This window comes from Pantherophis guttatus, chromosome 1 (genome assembly GCF_059756535.1).
Source record: "Pantherophis guttatus breed Tessera chromosome 1, ASM5975653v1, whole genome shotgun sequence".
Taxonomy (NCBI): domain Eukaryota; kingdom Metazoa; phylum Chordata; class Lepidosauria; order Squamata; family Colubridae; genus Pantherophis; species Pantherophis guttatus.
In genome coordinates this window covers 222,213,772-222,233,739 of record NC_142063.1, presented here as the reverse complement: position 1 = coordinate 222,233,739, position 19,968 = coordinate 222,213,772, and the positions used below count along the sequence as shown (strand labels likewise).

At 35.1% G+C, this 19,968-nt stretch overlaps 1 protein-coding gene across 9 annotated transcripts in view; it reads right to left on the bottom strand.

The window, feature by feature from the left end:
• Window positions 1-19,571, bottom strand: part of MCPH1 (microcephalin 1) — a 109,109-nt gene extending 89,538 nt beyond the window's left edge. For 5 of the 9 annotated variants that reach the window (XR_015731334.1, XR_004594564.3, XR_015731335.1 and 2 more), the window contains exons 1-8: window positions 19,252-19,571; window positions 17,796-17,887; window positions 15,854-15,972; window positions 12,136-12,220; window positions 11,567-11,681; window positions 9,314-9,454; window positions 8,032-8,106; window positions 3,858-4,838 (exon numbers count right to left, since the gene is read on the bottom strand). Coding sequence is in view for 5 of the 9 variants with exons in the window: in XM_034436742.3 (XP_034292633.2) it covers window positions 3,858-4,838; window positions 8,032-8,106; window positions 9,314-9,454; window positions 11,567-11,681; window positions 12,136-12,220; window positions 15,854-15,972; window positions 17,796-17,887; window positions 19,252-19,285 (1,642 nt within the window). In the remaining 4 variants the exon portion in view is untranslated. Of the gene's footprint in view, window positions 1-3,857; window positions 4,839-8,031; window positions 8,107-9,313; window positions 9,455-11,566; window positions 11,682-12,135; window positions 12,221-15,853; window positions 15,973-17,795; window positions 17,888-18,623 lie in introns of all 9 variants that reach the window. The other 4 variants (XR_015731336.1, XM_034436743.3, XM_087882447.1 and 1 more) reach the window with 2 other exon arrangements.
• Between the last annotated feature and the right edge of the window lie 397 nt (window positions 19,572-19,968).

Sequence of the window (19,968 nt, the reverse complement as noted above, 5' to 3'; positions counted from 1 at the left end):
GATTCCAGCAGGCCCACAAATCATGTACAGATGTACATATTCAGTTCTAGTTTACTGAATTTGATATTACATTGACTAAAAAGTACATGCTCATCAAATAATGCTACATGTAGAGTAATTAAAATGGTGTATCATAAAAACAGCAGTACTTCTCTCCCAATGCATGATGCATTTTTTAAAATATCAAGAGCTGTACAGGAAAACAAATCTATAACATAATTGGAACTGAAACTTTGGCTTCAATGATTATATACCGTGTTTCCCTGAAAATAAGATAGGGTCTTATTTTCTTTTGACCCCCAAAATAAGGGCTTGGCCTTATTATTAGGGTGTGTGTGTGTCTTTATTATTTTGAGGATGTAGGAGACGGCGAGTGTGGGACTGGATGTCCCGTCGCTGCCATCGCCTCCCCTCCCTGTTCTTTGTGCTGGCCGAGTGGCCCAACACGTCCCACCTCACCCCAATGACAACAGCTGCTTCCCTTCCCTGCCGTCTCTTATCGAGGGGTGGCAGGTGGGGTGGGGGACAAGCGAGACGCATGGAGCGAGATGTGGCTCCCCTTGCAATCTCTTCTCCCCCCCCCATACTGGGCATGACAGGGCTCCTGCTCCTCGCTTAGCCACCTGCCCCCTTTAAGGATGCAATTTGGGGGTGGCAGGTAGGACGGGCGAGAAGTGGGACGCACATCTTACCTTTCCAGCTCTGTCACGTTCCTCGCCGTTGTGTCCAGGGAAACATGCTGTAAAAGAAAGCCTTCTGGCGAGTTCAATTAAACTTCTCGAACTCACGAGGCTTTCTTTTATAGCATGTTTCCCTGGATACTTCGAGAAAAGTGACGGAGCTTGAAAGGTAAGACGCACGTCCCACTTCTTACCCACCTTACTTGCCACCCCCAAATTGTATTCCTAAAGGGGGCGGGTGGCTAAGCAAGAGCAGGAGCCCTGTCATGCCCGGCAAAGCGGGGGGGGGGGGAAGAAGAGACAGCAAGGGGAGCCACGTCTCGTTCCACGCATCTCGCTTCTCCTCTTCCCGATAAAGAGACGGCGGGGAAGGGAAGCAGCTGTTGCCATTGGGGTGGGGTGGGACGTGTAGGGTCGCTCAGCCGCTGCAAAGAACAGGGAGGGTAGGGCATGTCTCCCCCTCCCCCCCTCTGGCCTCGCCTCAACTCATTTTGGTTGCACGGCAAGCAACCAGAGGAAATGGCGGGACCGGCTGCGCATGCGTGTAGGTAGTTGGTGGGAGGGGGGCTTATTTTGTGGGGGTGGCTTATATTATTACATGTGCTGAAAAGCCCGATTGGGCTTATTATCCGGACATGTCTTATTTTCGGGGAAACACGGTAACCCATTGCCCTAGTTTTGCCAGTAGAAAAGACAGCATGTACATACTCTATAGTACAATAATGCATACAGTTCAGATAAACACATTTCTCATCTATACCTTTATTAATTCAAAATATCTAAATAGCAATACACTATATAGAAAATGAATCACATTTTATATCCAAGTAGATATTTACAAAATATTTATAAGAAATTTATAAATGAGTTAAAATATTGGTGCTCCTGGTAAAGAAAGAATTTATATTTTATGCAAGGCTGAATATTAACACATGTATTAACCATGCAAAAAATAGTTCAGAAGTATTGCTTTACAATTTGCACAAGACAGCACCTCTCTGCTACTTATTACAGCGCTACAGTATCTCTCTCCCCTACACACACCCTAGGTTTCTATGTAGCCTAAAAAAAGGATGTGGCTGCTTTAACAACTGGATAGATACTATGCTTGCGAGAGGGCTGTCCTAATTTTGTTTGAAACATGAGCAGCAGTATTCTATCTTTCATATGAAAGAGATTCAATGCAGTCATAATGTGTATATTATATCACGTATTACATATACAGAATGGAGGTCTTCTGCCACTCCTGCTTCTGTGTATTCAGTCCAACATAAAAAGTTACGTGTCTACAATTCTTCTAGAATGATATGTGAGGAAAGCCTGAGATTAGTGTTTATTACATTAAACTAAGAAAATGCATCTAAAATAAACACTACAATCCTGGATGATTATTGGTTCCTAAACCGACCAGAATACATGTATTATTTTCATAACTAAAGGTTACAGTCAATGTACCTTATAACAATAGATTGCCATTAATATATGAAACAACCAAGTTTTAATTTCCACATGTAAATCAGATTTGAATTCTGACTAACCCTTGATTTTAGATGAAATAGAACCTAGCTAACTGAAGACTCATATAATCCAATCTGTATTTATTAACTGATCTATGTCAAAATCCTGAGTTTAATTTAGTTTGAATATACATGCACAGAATTAATTATAACATTACCAACTGCTGTAGTCCTTGTCTTAGTTATGTGGAAACACATTACAGTACACTAAATTTTACAGCCCGTAGAATGCTGAGCAATCAAGTACATAAGCACAGTGAAGAGCTTTCTCTTTTAAAGGAATATCACCAAATAGATATGTATGACAGCAAGACTTTTCACCAGACTCCAAAAATCCACCTGAAAGCTGATGTCGCAAATCTAACTATTAAAAGCTTCACATCTTAGACAAAGGTTGTATATGAAATGAATTCTCAAAAAGCTGAGAATGCTACAGAATAAAGCTATCATTTTATAACAGAGAACCTACTTTACCAGTTAATTCCTGCAGAGAACCAAGATCATTCAATATGTAATTATATTTTTAAACTGAATCAAAAGAATACAATAATTCTTTTCAGTAGACAGACCCTTCATATATTTTATTGAAAAGTATTTAAAATGTTATTTCACTTTCTGAACATCAAATAAGACTTCCCCTTGGTTTGTGCTTTATATATCTATACATTCACATCTTTCTTGAAATTAAGGCACTGTATTCACAGATCATTATTTCAGATGCATCAGCAAAAGGACATTCAGTTATATTTAGGAAGCCAAACATGAGTTATTCTCATAATTCATTTAACATCTGTTAAACATATTTAGACATTAAACATGTAATTCTTATACATAATTATCTTTTTCTAGCACTTTATAAGTATATTTTATAGAATGAACCTTTTTAATGCGTATTTTAAGACACAAAATATATTTTCTAGACAGCAGCATTAATATTGTAAAAAATCACATCATCAGGTATGCTTTCCAGTAATGAAAAGCTCATTGAGACTAGAGATATATTAAGTCTATATTGCCTTTGTTTCAGTGATTTTCAGGAATAAAATAACAATGTTCACAAATTTTCAGTGTACTCATTTTTGAGATTCTTAGATAAGATTTTAAGAATTTAAAGTTAGAATTTCTAAGTTTCATTTGTTCAGCAAAATGTCCATAAAACTTAAATATAGTCTTCTTTGTATGAATTGTCCTTCCTTTAGAGCTACAAATTTTCAAACTGTATAATTTTTTTGGAATTTCCAGTTAATAACTTCCTGGCTGCAGTAAAATAATTTTGTTATACTGCATTTTAAACAGGTACTTCAAAATTCTTATTAACACTGGTATAAATTGTGGCTACACAGGGAAACAACATGAAATTATATGGATGGAATACTAAGTATTCAATAATATTCTATCATCAGACACATATAACAATTTTTCACTACTTTCTCCTTCCGTATATTTAAACTGTATTTTTGTTTTTTTAAAAATATTTAGAAAAATATTTTATACATCTAATATTTCTTGAAATATTTTTATCATAGAGTATTTTCCTTTTCCAAATGAGATTCTAAAAATACCTCTGTGCTCAATTATATTTTAGAATGAAAGTTTTCAGACATTTAAAATAGTTCTGGGTATTATTTTGCTGGACGATTATCTTTCAGTAACAACTTACCAGCTGTAGAACTGGTTGTGATTAGTTCCCGAATGTTGGAATTTAAAAAACAGTCTGATGTTTCTACTATGTTTCCATTTTCAGTGTTTGATGTACAATTTACACCGGTTTTTCTCCTTTGAAGAAGTGTAGATAGCGTGGGCTCACTAACTGTATCCTCAGTAATCTCAGTCACTCTTTTCCTCTTTCTGTTGTAACTTGTACTTACTGGACTAGAATTTTGCAACATACCTTCTAATTTGCTTCTGGGAGAATTATACTTAATTTCCTTGTCATTCTGTAACTTTTGCTGACATGGAAGAAGGCTGGCTCTTATTTTATTTTTAGTATAGTTAGAAGATGAAAAACAATCTTCAAAAGAAGAATCTTGATCTTTAGCAGACTTAATTGGAGTAATCAATGCAAGTAAGAAATCATTCTGAGGTTCTTTATCATGTGATATAGAAGCCTTCAGTCTAAGGCTTGATTTCCTTCTATATTTTCGTTGTTTGCAAAGAGAAGAATCTTTAGTCGTTACTGGAGTATCAATTAGATTAATTGAAGAAAAGTCATTCTCAGAACTACTGTTGTTGTTATTTTCAATAACTTCACGATGGACCAGATTTTCGACGGAAACGGTATGGTCCACATTTTTCACCTGAGGAAGGGGATTATCAGCAATGGCTAAAAACCAATCAATACCATCTTTGCATTCTGGAGTAGAAGGCATATCAATTAATGACTTTTTGACAAGGAAATCACATCCTTTGTCATTAGGTAGGATTGAATTTTTATGTAAATCTTTACCACTCAATCGCTTTAGGCCTGTGTGTTGAGAGTCACTTGGGGAATCAGAAGAGGTATATAATTCAGCTCTGGAAACATCCATCACATTTTCAGTATTAGCTAAACAGTTGCTTGATTTCTTTCCAAGATTCTTGGTTTCAGGACTTCCAACCAAATTGGCAAAACTTGAATTCAAAAGGTGATTATTCTCAAGTTCTATAATCAGAAAATGTTTATTATTGAAAAGCACATCTTATTTTTTAAAAAAGTGAATATAAAAAAAAACTAGAGTAAGATAAAACATTTGAAATGGACTACCAGCAAAGAGAAGGAAAATGGCTATGCATACATATACAGGTAATTGGGAACAGAATATCCCCTGAAATACCTCTACAAGCTTCCAAAGATACAATTGCTTCACTGGTTTGAAGAGGGGTTCGCATACTTTGTGAAATGCCCTTTCCAAATATTTTGTTCTGTCAGTAAAAATAAGATTGCCATTTGATTTGTTCTTTCATAATACTTTGGCTACTCTTCAAGTAGAAATTAAGGGACTCAATGTCTATCACTTCTGTGGAGCATTAGTGGGTGAATGTTACATTATTGACATTCATTGTTTTTCTATAAAAAATAAAATATTTCTATGTAACTGTAGCAACGTATTTTTGTTTGAAATATGCCTAATTAGTCCTGAATTATTTTTGTTTGAAAATCAAATATATTTATTTAAAGACAAGGGATAATGACAAGGGATGATACCAAAGGAGTTGAGGCATAATGAATTTAACCATTTATGTAACATTACTATCATTTATGTAATTTTTGAAAAAATGGGATAGCTGGGACTCCTCCCCAAGATGGCTGCTGAATGGTAGGAACTTTTCTTTTTCCGGCCAATGATTTATTGATTTTGCTATCAAAGCTGGTTCTTTTGCAATGCTGCTTCCTGGATTCGAACGGGAGCATTTAGGAATAACCCAAGATGGCTTTTGGATGGTTGTGGACCCACCTGGGAAAGGGAATCTTTACTATCTGGAATCTTTACTATCTGCACCTACTATCTGGAACGAGCTCCCCCCGGAGATACCGAGGATCCCGGATCTGCGTACCTTCCGTCGCGCGCTCAAGACGTTCTTATTTCATCAAGCTGGCCTGACCTAAGTTTTTCCCTTTTTTAAATGGAAATTTTAAATTTGGTTTTAAATTATTGGGGTTTTAAATTTTCAGCCAAATTATTTAATTCGTTTTACTTTATTTTAAATTTTGTATTTATATGTTTTATTCTATGGCTGTTCACCGCCCTGAGTCCTTCGGGAGTAGGGCGGTATACAAATTGAAATAATAAATAAATAAATAAAAAAGATTCCAGTTTCCTATGGGAGCAGTTGGAAAGTCACCAGTCATTCATCTTCCTCTGGGCAAATCCCTATCTGAATTTTTTTAAAAAAAGTTTGATGAAATGACAATGGCTGCGGAAAATATTCAGATGCATGTAGCTCTAGATAAATTAGATTCACAAAAGGAATGTGATCTGAAAACAGCAGATATGGTGGAAAGAAATATGGACTTTACAGACTTAGAACTAATTGAGTCAATTGCAGATGCCTCCCTGAAGTTCAAGCCTGCATTCTTTTACAACAGCAGAAAATTGACTGAGTGGAGAAGTGATAAATTGGTTTTCCCTAAGGAGGAGGAGGTTGGGGACACATTTCATTGGAAAAAATTTCATCTGGACTTTTTTGGGAAGATCGACTAATTTTGGAGATTGGATTACATTTAACCTAACAACAATTTTTAAGAGATGGTATTAAGAACAAACGAGGATATTTGATCCAGGACGAATTACTGTTAATTCTTCTGATGATTTGGTATAGATAAGATGCCGTGGTAAATTTTCTAGAAGTTGATTACAATAAGTTTGTTAACAGAAGGTTTTGAAAGATTAATCTTGCCTTTTTCTATTATTATTGTTCTTGTTAACTATTTAGAATATATAGATGACAGATTAATAAACTGCAAATAGATATAGCAGTTTTTAAAAAATTGATCTGTTTCACAAGAGGTGGAAAACTAATGTTGTAATACATTAATCAGTATTCAATTAGAGGGGATAATATGTGTATATGTTAAGCTTTTAATATACTTTTTAAATGCCTTCCTTTGTGTTTTTTATTTTTCTTTTTAATTTGGAGGTAAGTTTTGTATTTAAATTTTTTTTGAATAAAAATAGAACAACAAAAAATTATAAATAAAAAATGGGACAGTTCCACCAATTGTTTTCTTGTTTACATGACCCCATACTAAATTTACTAATACTAAATTTTGTTATCTGAATCAGAGTAAACTTCCAGTTTCAAGTAGTCTTGGGTTCTGATTGCCTCTGATTACATAATGTTAACAATATGTTAATGAGACAAAGAATTATTAAGGGCTTTGAAACTGGCTTATGCATATACCATAAGTAATTTGTTTAGGTTCATGCATACAAATAGTGGTGACTTCAGAACAGAAACTTCAATTTTCCTTCCTTCAACCTTGAAGACAGGAGAGAAGGAACCTGAAAAGCCAAATAATTATTTGCCAATCACTAAACTATGCATATGTATAGAAAAGAATATTAGCTTAGTTATCACACTACTGTAGATTCTTTCATTAAATTTGGATGTTTTCCTTGGTATTTCGATATTTTAAAATCATTCTGTTTTAAAATATCTTTAAATGTTTGTAAATAGCATATTTAAATGTTTTTATATATTTGCAGATTGCCCTAGGGAAGAAACATAGTTCCAAAACTCATTGGGCAGAAATAAGACACATATCAAATAAATCTCCTTGACAGTTCATGAGAACTGCTTTCTTTTGTCTAATCCTGCCGTCAATGTCGTCCATCTTTTTTTGGTGTTCCTCCAAACTGGGCAATCAGTTTCCATGTTTGGATAAAACAGGAAGCTTTAGTTAACTGAAGAATGTGAATGTAATCATTCCGCACCATGAAGAGAAATAGGGAGAGTGTTCTGTCCTATATGTCTAAATGATATCAAGATTTAAGTCAAGAAGTGATTGCCAAGACATCAATTCTAGATCAGCAATAAAAAGTACGTGATCCCAAGAGTTCAAACACAGAGCTAAAAATACATGTCCATATTCTAATAATTACTGTATTAGTAGTGCTCTTTTTAATAACAATACTAGCAATATCAAAACAATAAAACATACTAGGAAAACTAACACTGTTTACAGCAGCATCTTTGTTCAATAAAATATCCCATAATTCCTTATCTGTTAAGAGAGCACTATAGGGTCATTCAAAATATTTATTTACAGTATTATCAATTACACATAACTGCTGGATATTTTTGAATGAGAACATTTACATTTTATTTCCAAAGGTGTTTTTTTTTTTTTTTACCTGAAGTCAATGCTGAAGTTGAGATTGTAGACACAACAGCAGGGTCAGTGTCAGACATCTGAGATAACTGTGAAGCTAAAATGTGAGTTATTAGATTTATGTTGAGTAAGCAATTCCTAAAGACATTTAAGGCCAATATTAATATGTAGTTGCATATTCAATAGATGTATGTTCTTACAACATTTCATTACAGTGCTTTTAATATTTTGGATGCTTTGGTATTAAAAATCTATAAATTCTGAGGATTGCATTAAGCCATCATAATAAGCCATGTTAACAGCTCAGCGTGCTATAGCTAGAAAACTACCACACAAATGAAACAGTAAGTCTTCAGCTTAATATGTCATCTGAATGATACATCTCCTCTAATCAAAGTTGTCAGAGTTTTTTAAATATTTATTCATTTGTTAGCTTGATAAATTCCGATTTCAGGCCAATAAATTCAAATATGTCCAAAATCTTGAAAAAAGCTTTTCCATCCCAAAGATTGTATTGTTCAAGTTATCACAGAAATAAATAAAAAATATTTCTCAGAAATAAAGCATTTATTTTCAAACCTATTCCAAAAATTTTAAGATTAACAATATGAATATATTTTAATGTAAAACAATATACATTTCCTTTGAAGACATTTTCACAGATGAAAAGTGCAGACAACTCCCCCATTTATAGTAAACATACATGATACCTCTGATATAAAAAAGCAATAACATTCTTCTAATTGTCAAGATACCGAATTTAGCCTTTCTATACTTTTTTAAAAAAATACAATTACTCCATGAACAAACCACATCCCTATTTTAATACTTCTCTATTTTCCTATTTTCTTCTAGTGTTACCATTTTCTAATGCTTTTGCAGCACTTATGACTTTTTTCATAGAGTAATGTCTGCGTGAATACATTTATAGTATTCCTTTAAATTCCATTCTTCAAAATATCAGTATCTTCCCATTTAACTGTCTAAAATTTATAGAATTCCAGCATTCCCCCACTACAATTTTATATAGAAGCTTTTCAACAGTTTTATTTCTAATAGAAATAGAATATATTATAATGGTATATATATGATATACTAGAAATATATGTATAAAAGATATATTAAGATAAGAAGGAGAAAATGTATAAATATGGATTACTGATGCGAAGATGTTGAAAAGATGATGTAAATATCTGTTTTTGTTTGTTTTTTTTAAAAAAACTGTTTAATAAAAAATATTTTTAAAAAAGAAAGAAAATGTAATTCTGCATCCTACAAATGAAAAGCAACATTTATCATCATACCAGTAGGGGAAACATTTTCTCTTTTCTCCTTCATGTCCTTTATTCTTCTCTCCATTACACTGCACTGATACTTTATTTTACTTGCTGGGCTGTACACAAGTGAACCATCTTCTTCAAATAATAAAACTGGTATGTCTGTTTCTAAAAAATGGCAAATCATCAATAGAATTTTACATTTAAGAAGAAAGAATATATACAATATTTTGAAAAGGTAACATTTGGAGCTTATTGTATTGTTATTGTATTGCTTATTATATTATTGTTACAATAATGTATTGAACATTATTGTAACATTCTGAAAGTTTAAAAAAGTAAAAGTTTAAAAATGTAAAAAAGAGATCTACATTAAAATGCTGCAACATACAAGGATCTTCCAATAATAAAACTTTTGGTTAATTCTAACCAACTAGATAGAATAATCTATTCTTTTCCCTGTAATGGACCCTTATAAATTCCTAATTTATTGTAGTTCAACAGTCTATCACAAAGGCATGTTCAACCAGATGCTCTTATTTTTTCAAAAATATTGTTCTAGTTTTATTAAAAAAACTGGTTAGTACTTCTGCAAACACAGTCTTCTTTTTTATTTTTCATAGTAACCGTGTACTATATTTATTATTGGCATCAGTTGCCCAATATTTGGAATCAGAGGGAATATTAATATGATTCACAGAATCTGCAGAATGGAAACTTACTTTATATATAGATTGCTTCCAGATTAGCATAACACTTAAAAAAATTAAGAAACAAAAAAAAAATTTCAATACGTTATTTGATTGGCAATATCGCACAGCAATCCATGTTATGAAAAGGTTTAGAGCTAAATTGTGGGCTCTTAAATTTGCAGGGCAAATTTGGAGATTGTATTAAACATCACTTTTTCCATTCAAAACTAATGTTCTAGATAGTTATATATAACCTTTCTTCTGTCTGCAAAAAGTATAAAAAATTAATGTTGTTACTGTATCTAAGTACAACTGAACAACTTCTTCCCCAAAGGAATATGGAAAAGAGTCAGCACATTGTCTGATCCTTGATCTCTCCTCTAGGCTCAAGGCAAGATACAGGCAGTTCTTGACTTATGACTGGTCACTTAAAAACCATTTTAAATTACGACAGGCCTGTAAAGTACTTCTGGTTGTCATAAAATGTTATGCCATCCCCTTGCAGACATGTGATAACTAGCTCATCTTTACTATTGGTTGCAGTGTCCCATGGTAATGCAACCATAATTTGCGACAGTTTTTGCCAGTTTTTGCTTCTGGCAAACAATGCCTATTTAGAAGAATGAATTTGCACTTACAACCTGCAGCATCAATGACTGTAAATTTGCATAATGATCACAGTGATTTGCTGCAAATAATGTTGTAAAATCAGGCAATCATGTGGGTGCCTCAATTTACAACCATAATCCAGTCCCAACTGCAGTTTTAAACCAAGGATTACAATGATGAGAAGAGAAACTTGGGAACTGGTGAGAAAAGAAAAGATGAAGTATGCTTTCTTTGTGTCAATCTTTTTCCTCCGTCCCGTAAAATATTTCAGTAGCTGGAGGTAAGAAAGAAGGCTCAAGAATACCTCGTTTCCATGTTTTATATTTCCTATGTATTTTACAGCCATATCGTCCATATTTTAACATTAGCTACTATACAAATTATGCTCAAGTGTCACCAGGGGTGGGTTCTAATTTTTTTTACTACAGGTTCTGTGGGCGTGGCTTATTTTATGGGCGTGGCTTGATGGTCATGTGACAATTCTTTAGGATTTAGCAGAGGTACTGGTCTACCAGGCTTTTAACTGCTTGCAGAGCTGTACCGGTCTACCCATTTGTTTTTGCAGGCACTGGTCTACCCATTTGTTTTTGCAGGCACTGGTCTACCCATTTATTTTTGTAGGCACCGGTCTACTCATTTATTTTTGCAGGCACCGGTCTACTCATTTGTTTTAACACTGATCAGCTGTAGGGCGGCCCTTTGAAGCCCCAAGGCAAGAGTTTAAACAGTTTTTTTCCCTCTAGCCGATCAGCTGGGACTCAGGAGGCAGCAATAGATTGGGGGTGGGGCCAAATAAAAGGTAAGAATAATGCAGGGGAGGCGGGGGGGGGGTAACAAAATTGGTTCGGTGACGTCATATCTTCACCCTACCGACTCGGCGGAACTGCCGAACCGGGAGGAATCCACCACTGAGTGTCACCATATGATAACAATATTTTTCAGTGCAAAGGCTAAGAGATTTAACAGTGTAAATACTTGCCTGTTGCTGCTCTTTGCATTTCTAATTCTTTAACCATAGTTTCCATTTTTTTTTGTAATCTACGATCTTTTTCTGGAGTTTTCTCAAATAAATCTTTGGGCTGCATGCATTTGTGCTACAAAATAAAGAGTCATTACATTCATTTGTAAGCTTTGAAATAATACTTTTATATGAAATACTAGACTTATACTTACTGCACCAATTCTACAAAAATAAAAATACTTTTCACACATCACTATAGTATTTGTATTGAAATATCTCCACATGATGCAATACATTTTCAAAAGAAAATCTGGTGCTAAAACAAAGATTGAGTGGGATTATGGCAACCAATAGCTCCTTACAGATTTTATCAAATTAAATTTTTACTAGAAAATCATCTCAGGTTAAAACAACGAATTATTTTAGTCTTTTTTGAACTCTATGTCTTAGATCAATACATTGGGATCTGAGATAATACTTAGCCAGTTTTAATCTTTCAGTCACAGAAGGCTTTTAATTAAGAGCAATGTGAAATAAAATTAAAGACTGCATTTAAAATAATAGAAAGTCACTATGCATATACAGACCTTTTTAATAAACGGAGGTAACCCTTCATTAGTATTTATTGCAGGATATAATGACTCGTCAATATGTATTCCAACTTCTCGGCATCTGAGAAAGTATCAAGAATACACATTTGGTTTTGTATTAGACAGATTTACTATTATTATTAATGGTTCTAAGTGATTGAAACCTTTAATATTTCTAACAAATTATGCTCAATTTCATACCATGTGTATTTATCTTTACCTTATTTTTATCTTGCCAAGATCCCAGAGAAGCAAAGCTTGCCCAGAAAATCCAGGTCAACAAATAAACCACTTGTTTGCTTGTAAAAGTCACATTACAAATGCCATGTTATATTCATATTGAGATGGGTGAAGATAGAGCACACGATTGTAAAAGAGCTAGAAGGCTACACATTAGATAGAAAAAAAATATATGTAAAGGCAGAGGTCACATTCCTCAGTTTTGCTGGCAGACGGAGCCTAAGACCAAGCCTTTATAGCAGGACTTAAAATGTCAATCAGGTCAGTAACTCTGCCTTACACTGTGAGAAATGAAGGCCTTTGCTTCTCTATGATCCCACCCATGAATGTATCAAAATTTCAGTTGTAGATAACATAGGACAAACCATTCCTTGAGTTGACAATTTTCTGGCTCAGTACCTCAATTCTAAAAACTCAAAAACATAAAATCACCCAGTTGCCTACAGCAACCACTTGCTGCCAGGCATAACTGTAAATTAATATTTATAAGCATGCCAAGAAGTTCCAATCCTCTGTCATGCTTGATCTAATCAAATCAGCCACGACAAATTTGAAATCTGAACATTATAGTCAGTAACAGAGAACAAGACAAAATAACTGCCAAAGAGATGATTTGTTTGTTTTTTTGCTTTCCATAATCTTTCCCAAGGATCCATAGCCTGCTTATAGCACTTAACGTAATGTATGGGTGACTTATAGGACATCTAGTCAGACTATGTAGTATATAAGTGTAAAACTTCAAAACATAAAGTGACACTTAAAAATAATTCTATAGAACACATCTGGATATAAATAGCATCTGAATATTTGCTGAAGTATTGATTTTTACTGTGTTAATGCAGAACAGTATTTTTCAAGAAAACTGTATGTCTCAATTCCAGAAATCTGAAACCATACAACTCCTCGCTTACTGACTATTCATTCAATGACTGTTTGAAGTTATGACAGCGCTGAAAAATAACTTTATGGACCATTTACAACCTTTAGTGTCTCTCAGTCACATGAACACCATTACAGTCACTATGCATAGTCCTGTGCCTGACCTGTTTTTTTCCCCCCTAAATAGCAGAGATATTGCAAAGTAAGGGATTTTATTTATTAATTAAATGTGTTTTCTCACTGTGATTGCAAGAAAGTAAACTGTTTCCTCTTCTACACATCGAAAACATGCAATCGTCCTGGCAGCTGGGAGCTACACAGTTTAAAGTATTCTCTTGAAATCTCTTTCTCTCCAATCTCTGTATTTATGGGGAGAGAGGAAGGGAGGGGGGAAGAAGTGAGAAAAAAAGCAAGCAGTTTCTGTCCTTTGCCTGGCCCTTTTTTGCTTTTGGCCTGATCACATTGCTTCCAATGTGTAGAAGAGGAAACAGTTTATTCTCTTGAAATCTTTTCCTCTCCAATCTCTCTCTTCAATCTGCTGGTGTGTTTGTGTGTGTGTGTGTGTGTGTGTGTGTGTGTGTGTGTGTGTGACAGAGAGAGAGGGGGGGGAGGAGGGAGAGAGAGAGCACTACAGTACTTTATACTGTTTACAAATACAAACACATTTTACAACATTTATTACACATAATTTAGGTTACTTACCAAAATAACACTATTCAGTGGTATTTATAAAGATAATTTTTTTAACAATATTTCTCATTTTATTTTAAATTAATAATTGTTAGTTTGTAATATTTGCCACAAGCTGCTCAACTCTAATGAATATTGCAACACTTCATTTTGTCTACTTAAGAGAAGCAGCAAAGAGGAAGCAGGAAATCAGGAAACAGGATTTCCTGGAAACAGGAAATCAGAGTAAAAGAAAGAAATGTACAAATGTTACTCTGTCATATCAAGAAGAGATACAAACCACTAAGTAAAAAAATAAAAAAGGGCTCAGAATGCAAATTCAAAGTCTTGTCTACTGTCATAATATTCTTTCCCATCTTTTGATGTTATTTCTTGATCTGGTGTACTTCTAAATACAGACTTATTTCTTTCACAGGAAAATATAGTTAATCCTCAATTTATGAGCACAATGGGGACCATCCTGTGATTGCCATTTGCAATTTTCACTTCTAGATTTGATAAACAAAATCAAATAGCAGGAGCCAGCAGGAAATGGTGACCTCGCAACCACAAAGACGCTGTGACCATGTGGGATTCACCTAATAATGGCAACTGGGACTGCAGTCATGTGTCTACGCCTTATAACCATGTGGCTTAGTAACAGAGTTTATAGTCCCAATTGCCATTTGCAAGCAAGGGCTACCTGTAAAGCTATTAACATGACATTGCAAAAAAAACATTCGAAGACACTAGCAATGGGATTTTAGTGACATCTAGTGATCTTACAGATGCAAACAGTATATGGCAATACTACACAAGAAATTTGATATACTTTACTAGTTAAGATGAAAGCTCATATGCCACAAAAATATGAGTCTCAGGATTTTAAGCATAATAGTTTCAAATCATAATTCTAAACAGTATTTATGGTAATTCTAAACTGAAGGTTTTTCGTTTGTTAACCTTGGTTTAGGTATTATGTCTTTATCAATAGGGTATGTGACGCACACAAAAAAATCACTGACTACAGTGTGTAACTAGTATGGGAGCTCTCATCAATCAAACAAATGGAAAGTTAAGCTAATTTCTGGATCACTGTAATGCAATTTAAGAACGTTAATAAAAATATTATGGAAATTCATCTTTTTAACTATGCCTACAATAGCCTAGTATTTTCTTGGAAGATTAGGAATTTAAGTGCTATATTTAAAACATATTTGTAATTAACATCAATTCTATTATAACTTCTCAATTGGCAGCAAGTTATATTTATTGAAGGTCCTTCAGTAATTCAGATCATTGCTTTATTCATTATTAGCATTGTCTATTTATTCTAAGTTAGCAATTCTTCAAGATCTGTGGCAGTTTTTTATTCAGTGCTTCAAGATGATTGAAGCTAGACTGAATTTAGAACAAGTATACAAACAACTAATGACCTAACCTGCCCTCTAGAACGAGCTACCTCCCGGAATACAGCTGATTCCGAATCTCCGCACTTTCTGTAAGGCCCTGAAGACGTTTTTATTTCAGCAAGCCGGCCTGTCCTGAATAGGTTTTATGGGTTAGTTTTTTAATTGTATTGCTAGGGGTTTTAAATTGGGGCGGCTGTTTAATTTAATTTATTTTTAATTATTTTAACTTTTATATTGTATGTTATTTTAATTCTCGGCTGTTCACCGCCCTGAGTCCCTTCGGGGAGAAGGGCGGGATATAAATTTAATAAATAAATAAATAAAATAAATAAATAACATGCCCTCTACAATGCAAGTCCATTTGAAACAATTCAGATTTGTAGCCAATAGTTACACCTTGCATTCTATTCAGTTATAACATTATTATATAATGGGGATATTTGAAATCCACATTGATTGTACTATTATTTTGTAATATTTTCTCCTCTGGTATATTTCTAAGTATCAATACTTACTTTTCTACCCAAAGTACTGACACTAGTTTAATTCCAGCTTTTTGAGCTCTATTCCAAGTAGACAGGAATCCATCTTTAAAGATCACATGAGTAACTTGTTTATTCAAAGTCTTAGAAATCTACAAAACAAAAGAATGAAGCATTTTAAAATGTTATCTATATAAATGGTTTCTAAAAATATTTTAAGATTCTTCCTTTCTATTGAAAAGTCACACGTTGTTTTGTGCTTTTGGTAGGTAAGCAGGGAATTTGCTCTGTATCTAATAAAGAGAAAAAAGTTTATTATTTTTAGAATACTTACAGTACAGAATCATTTGAGATTAGAAGGGATCATAAAGATAATCTTGCCTAGGGTTTCCAGATCTGTGATAAACCTAGCTCTAGTGGTGCAGTGGACTAAGTGCTGTTAAGTGCTAGTACTTAGCTGCCATCTGCCTGCAATTAGTGTGAGTTCAAATCTCACCAGGCTCAAGGTTGACTCAGCCTTCCATCTTTTCGAGGTAGATAAATTGACGACCTGGATTGTGGGGGCAGTAAGCCAGCTTTGTATAGAATAACACTGCTTAGGGGGTCCGAAAGCCCTAATAAACAGGTATATACATAAAGTATGCAGGCTATTGCTATAATGCATTGTAAGCCGCCCTGAGTCTATGGAGAAGGGCGGCATATAAATTGGACTAATAAAAAAAAATTATAATAACAGTTGACCAATTAGGAGATATATTTTATTCCTGAATATTCATTAAACTGCAAATTACAGTTCATGTATCACAGCCTTTTATCTAGATAAAAACAGTTTGGCTGAGATCTATATATCTGGGTCTGATTGTGATAAATTGTAGGGGTGACTCAGAAATATGATATAGAGCTTCACACAGTTGTGCCTGCCGCGCATGCAAATGAAGCTGGGTGCCCATGCGTGCCCACCGCTTGCATGGCCTGGTTCCGAACGGGCTGTGCCTTCGTAGTAGGCTGCAGTCCGGTGGTTGGGGACTCCTGATATAGTGAATGGTGTGATTAACTAAATTTAATTGGCTTTAATTTTCTATTATCTCCTACTTTTTTACTACTTCTTATTCCTTTGACATTCGAATGCTGTAGCTTACCTGATAAAGAATAGCCATGGTGAATGTACAGTATATATCTTGTGCAAAGTATATAAAAAGTAGTTGGAATTAAAAAGAAAGAAACAGATAATATATAAAAAAGGAATGTGAAATTACTTAGCCTTAGTTGCAGTTTGGAGCAGGATGTAAGTCAAAGATTTCCATGGAGACATTGTGAAATCAAATTAAAGATTAAGCTATCCCAGATCTTTGAATAGTGTGCAACCTTAGAATTTTAAGAATTTTTTAACAAGCAAGGTATCATAAATCAGCAGCAACAAAAATAAGGAAACTATTTGCTTTCTTATATCTCCAGTATCTAGGAGGTGGTGGAACACCACAAAAGCAAGCAGGTAAAACAAGTGATGAAGTTCCTTTCCAAAGGAGTTTTGAAAGGCAAGTTTACTGAAGTGAAACATCAGTTTTAAACTTTCTATAGCTTTTAAAGTTACCCGATTTGGGTTCCATTAAAAAAGACCTTCACATCTGTTAATGTAGAAACTGCCTATTTTCTCTACAGCCACTGAAAGATTTTGCCTGTTGGTGAGCAACTATTTTGGCTCCTTCATCTATACAGAGACTGGAGAAGGCACTGGTGAATTCAGAAATCATTTCATGTTCTGCCTATTTATATCCTTCTTATCAACAGAATTGAAATGACCTATTCACTCACACATTCAGCTACAACATAATTTGCTTGGATTAAGTTTAGAGCAATTCAATCTGTAAAGTATCTGAATCATGCCCTATATTTATGCATACTGTGCTTTATTAAAAAAAAAGGTTAAATAAAACTATGGACTAGTATTTGTATACCAACCAGTTTAGTTACTTACTTTTGCTCCCATATCAAGGAGCTGTTGAGTAAAGGCTTTTGAGTAGTTTTCTGTTCTGCTGGATGACCATACTTCAACATATGCTACAACATCTACACAGCAATTATGAAAGAAATGTTAACAAATCAATATTTTCTTGGGACTTCCATTTTTTGGATCAAATCTTTAATTATTTGAATGGCATAACTTCATTTTCTCATAAGCATCAAAGCCAAAGGTGAGGCATGTTAAATTCAATGTAATTTTAACCCAAATAATAATATTACAGAATTATCTTCTATTATACACCAAGCAGTTATTCCAAAACCATTTTCATAAAGACTAAATTGGATTGATGATAATGTACTGTTTTCAAAGTTTTTGTTAAGTATTGCATTTTTGTCTGTTGAAATCATGTTTAAGAAACAACCTCCACATTTTTGACATCCAAATGGTGAAGGCTCTCCTGTATTTGGATTTTAGATTGATTGCCTGCAGATGAGGCTGTCTGGGGGGGCCTGGACTGTCATTCTGCCCTTAATGTTAAGGGGAAAAAAATAGAATTGGTGGACACAAACATTGCTCCAACTCCAATATCAAATATTATTATTGCTTTAAGAGCAGTCAAGAAAAGGACACAAGCACTCTTTTTTTTTCACCAAATGCCTACAATCTTCCACACCAATTTGTAGTTTTACAACCCATAAGAATTTTTAAATGAGGGATAAAGAATATTTTTTTTAAAAAAAAAATTGCATTCCAGGGAGGAAACCTCACTAATCTGTGGCCCTAGAGAAGCAAGGAGGCATCTCAGATTATAGCTCAGGTCTACCACTGTACATTTCTTACCCAGGATGAAGTCCTTGGTGCATTTAGGAAAGCAGTAAAAAAAAAAAAAACCTACTTGGTGCTACATTAGCATATTTGATACCCACTTGAGGTCGGGGGAGAGGAAGGATGAGATTATTTTTTGCAATTTTGCGTATGTATATTATTGTACTATACTTGTCATTTAAAAATAATAATCCTAAACTATTCTGTTTTTCATGTTTTATTGTACTGATTAAATTGTACAACGACCACAGAGCCCCTCTATGAGAGGCATGGGCGGTTAAGAAGCTCGACATATCAATAATTATCCTGCATATTAGGGTCGTCCCCCCCATAACTGCGACTTCCTAGTCAGCGTGGCCCACAGCCATGTCGGAGACGCTGGGATGAAATGCGGACTCAACGCACGTGAAAACCCAACTGAGGAAAGATGAAGATGCGCACCACTAAATCCCACTGTGTTATAAACTGTCAACTCTTCATACTTCAGGTTCCCCTTTTACCTCTTTAACCCCCCCCCCAAAGATTTCTCCAACCACGCACAGCTAAGAAATAGTCTTTCCTTCCCACATTCCCCGCCCTCTTCGCTTTCTTTTTCCAAACCCGGCAACGGGTTTCCTTTACCGCGCCCGCCTCACGCCTGTACCTGCTAAAACGAGCCGGCCGTTGCTAAGGTCCATTCTAACCAAACGGTTTCAACGAACTCCACTCTACTGTTTAAACAGCCCTCTGCTAGGGGCGCATGCGCAGTGCAAAGACAGGCCTTCCTTCCCCCCCACCTCCCCAATCCGGTTCTGGTGAGACCCATAGAAACAATAACACCGAAGAAAGTAGACTTTTCCTAGCTCTATGGTGAGCGATACGCAGCTCCACCCAACCGTATTACCCTAAAGCGACGCATGCGCTCCGCTTAAAAAAAAAAAAGAGGTCGGGGGTGGGGCGAAACGCAGGCCGCTCCGCTGGATTGGTTCCCGAAGCGATCCCGCGCGTGGAAAGAGGCGTGGTCGTCACATTGGGTTTGATTATGTTAAAACGTAATTTACAAATGCTCGTGGTTAGATTCACGCGCGCGGGCTGGAAACGGTTGGGCTGGCAGATTTTTCCCGCCCATGGCAGTTGTCCTGATTTGAGCAGTTTTTGCAATCCGCAGAGTTCCCTAGTACCTTCATTACAAATTGATTATGGGATCGTTCGCTTTGGGGGCGTATACAGCTAGTCCTCGATTTACAACAGTTCATTTAGTGCCGGTTCAAATTTTGCGGTGCTGCAAAATGTGACTTATGGTCGTTTTTTCCTACTTATCACCGTTGAAGCATCCCCAGGGTCATGATCAAAATTCAGATGCTTGGCGACTGGTTCATAT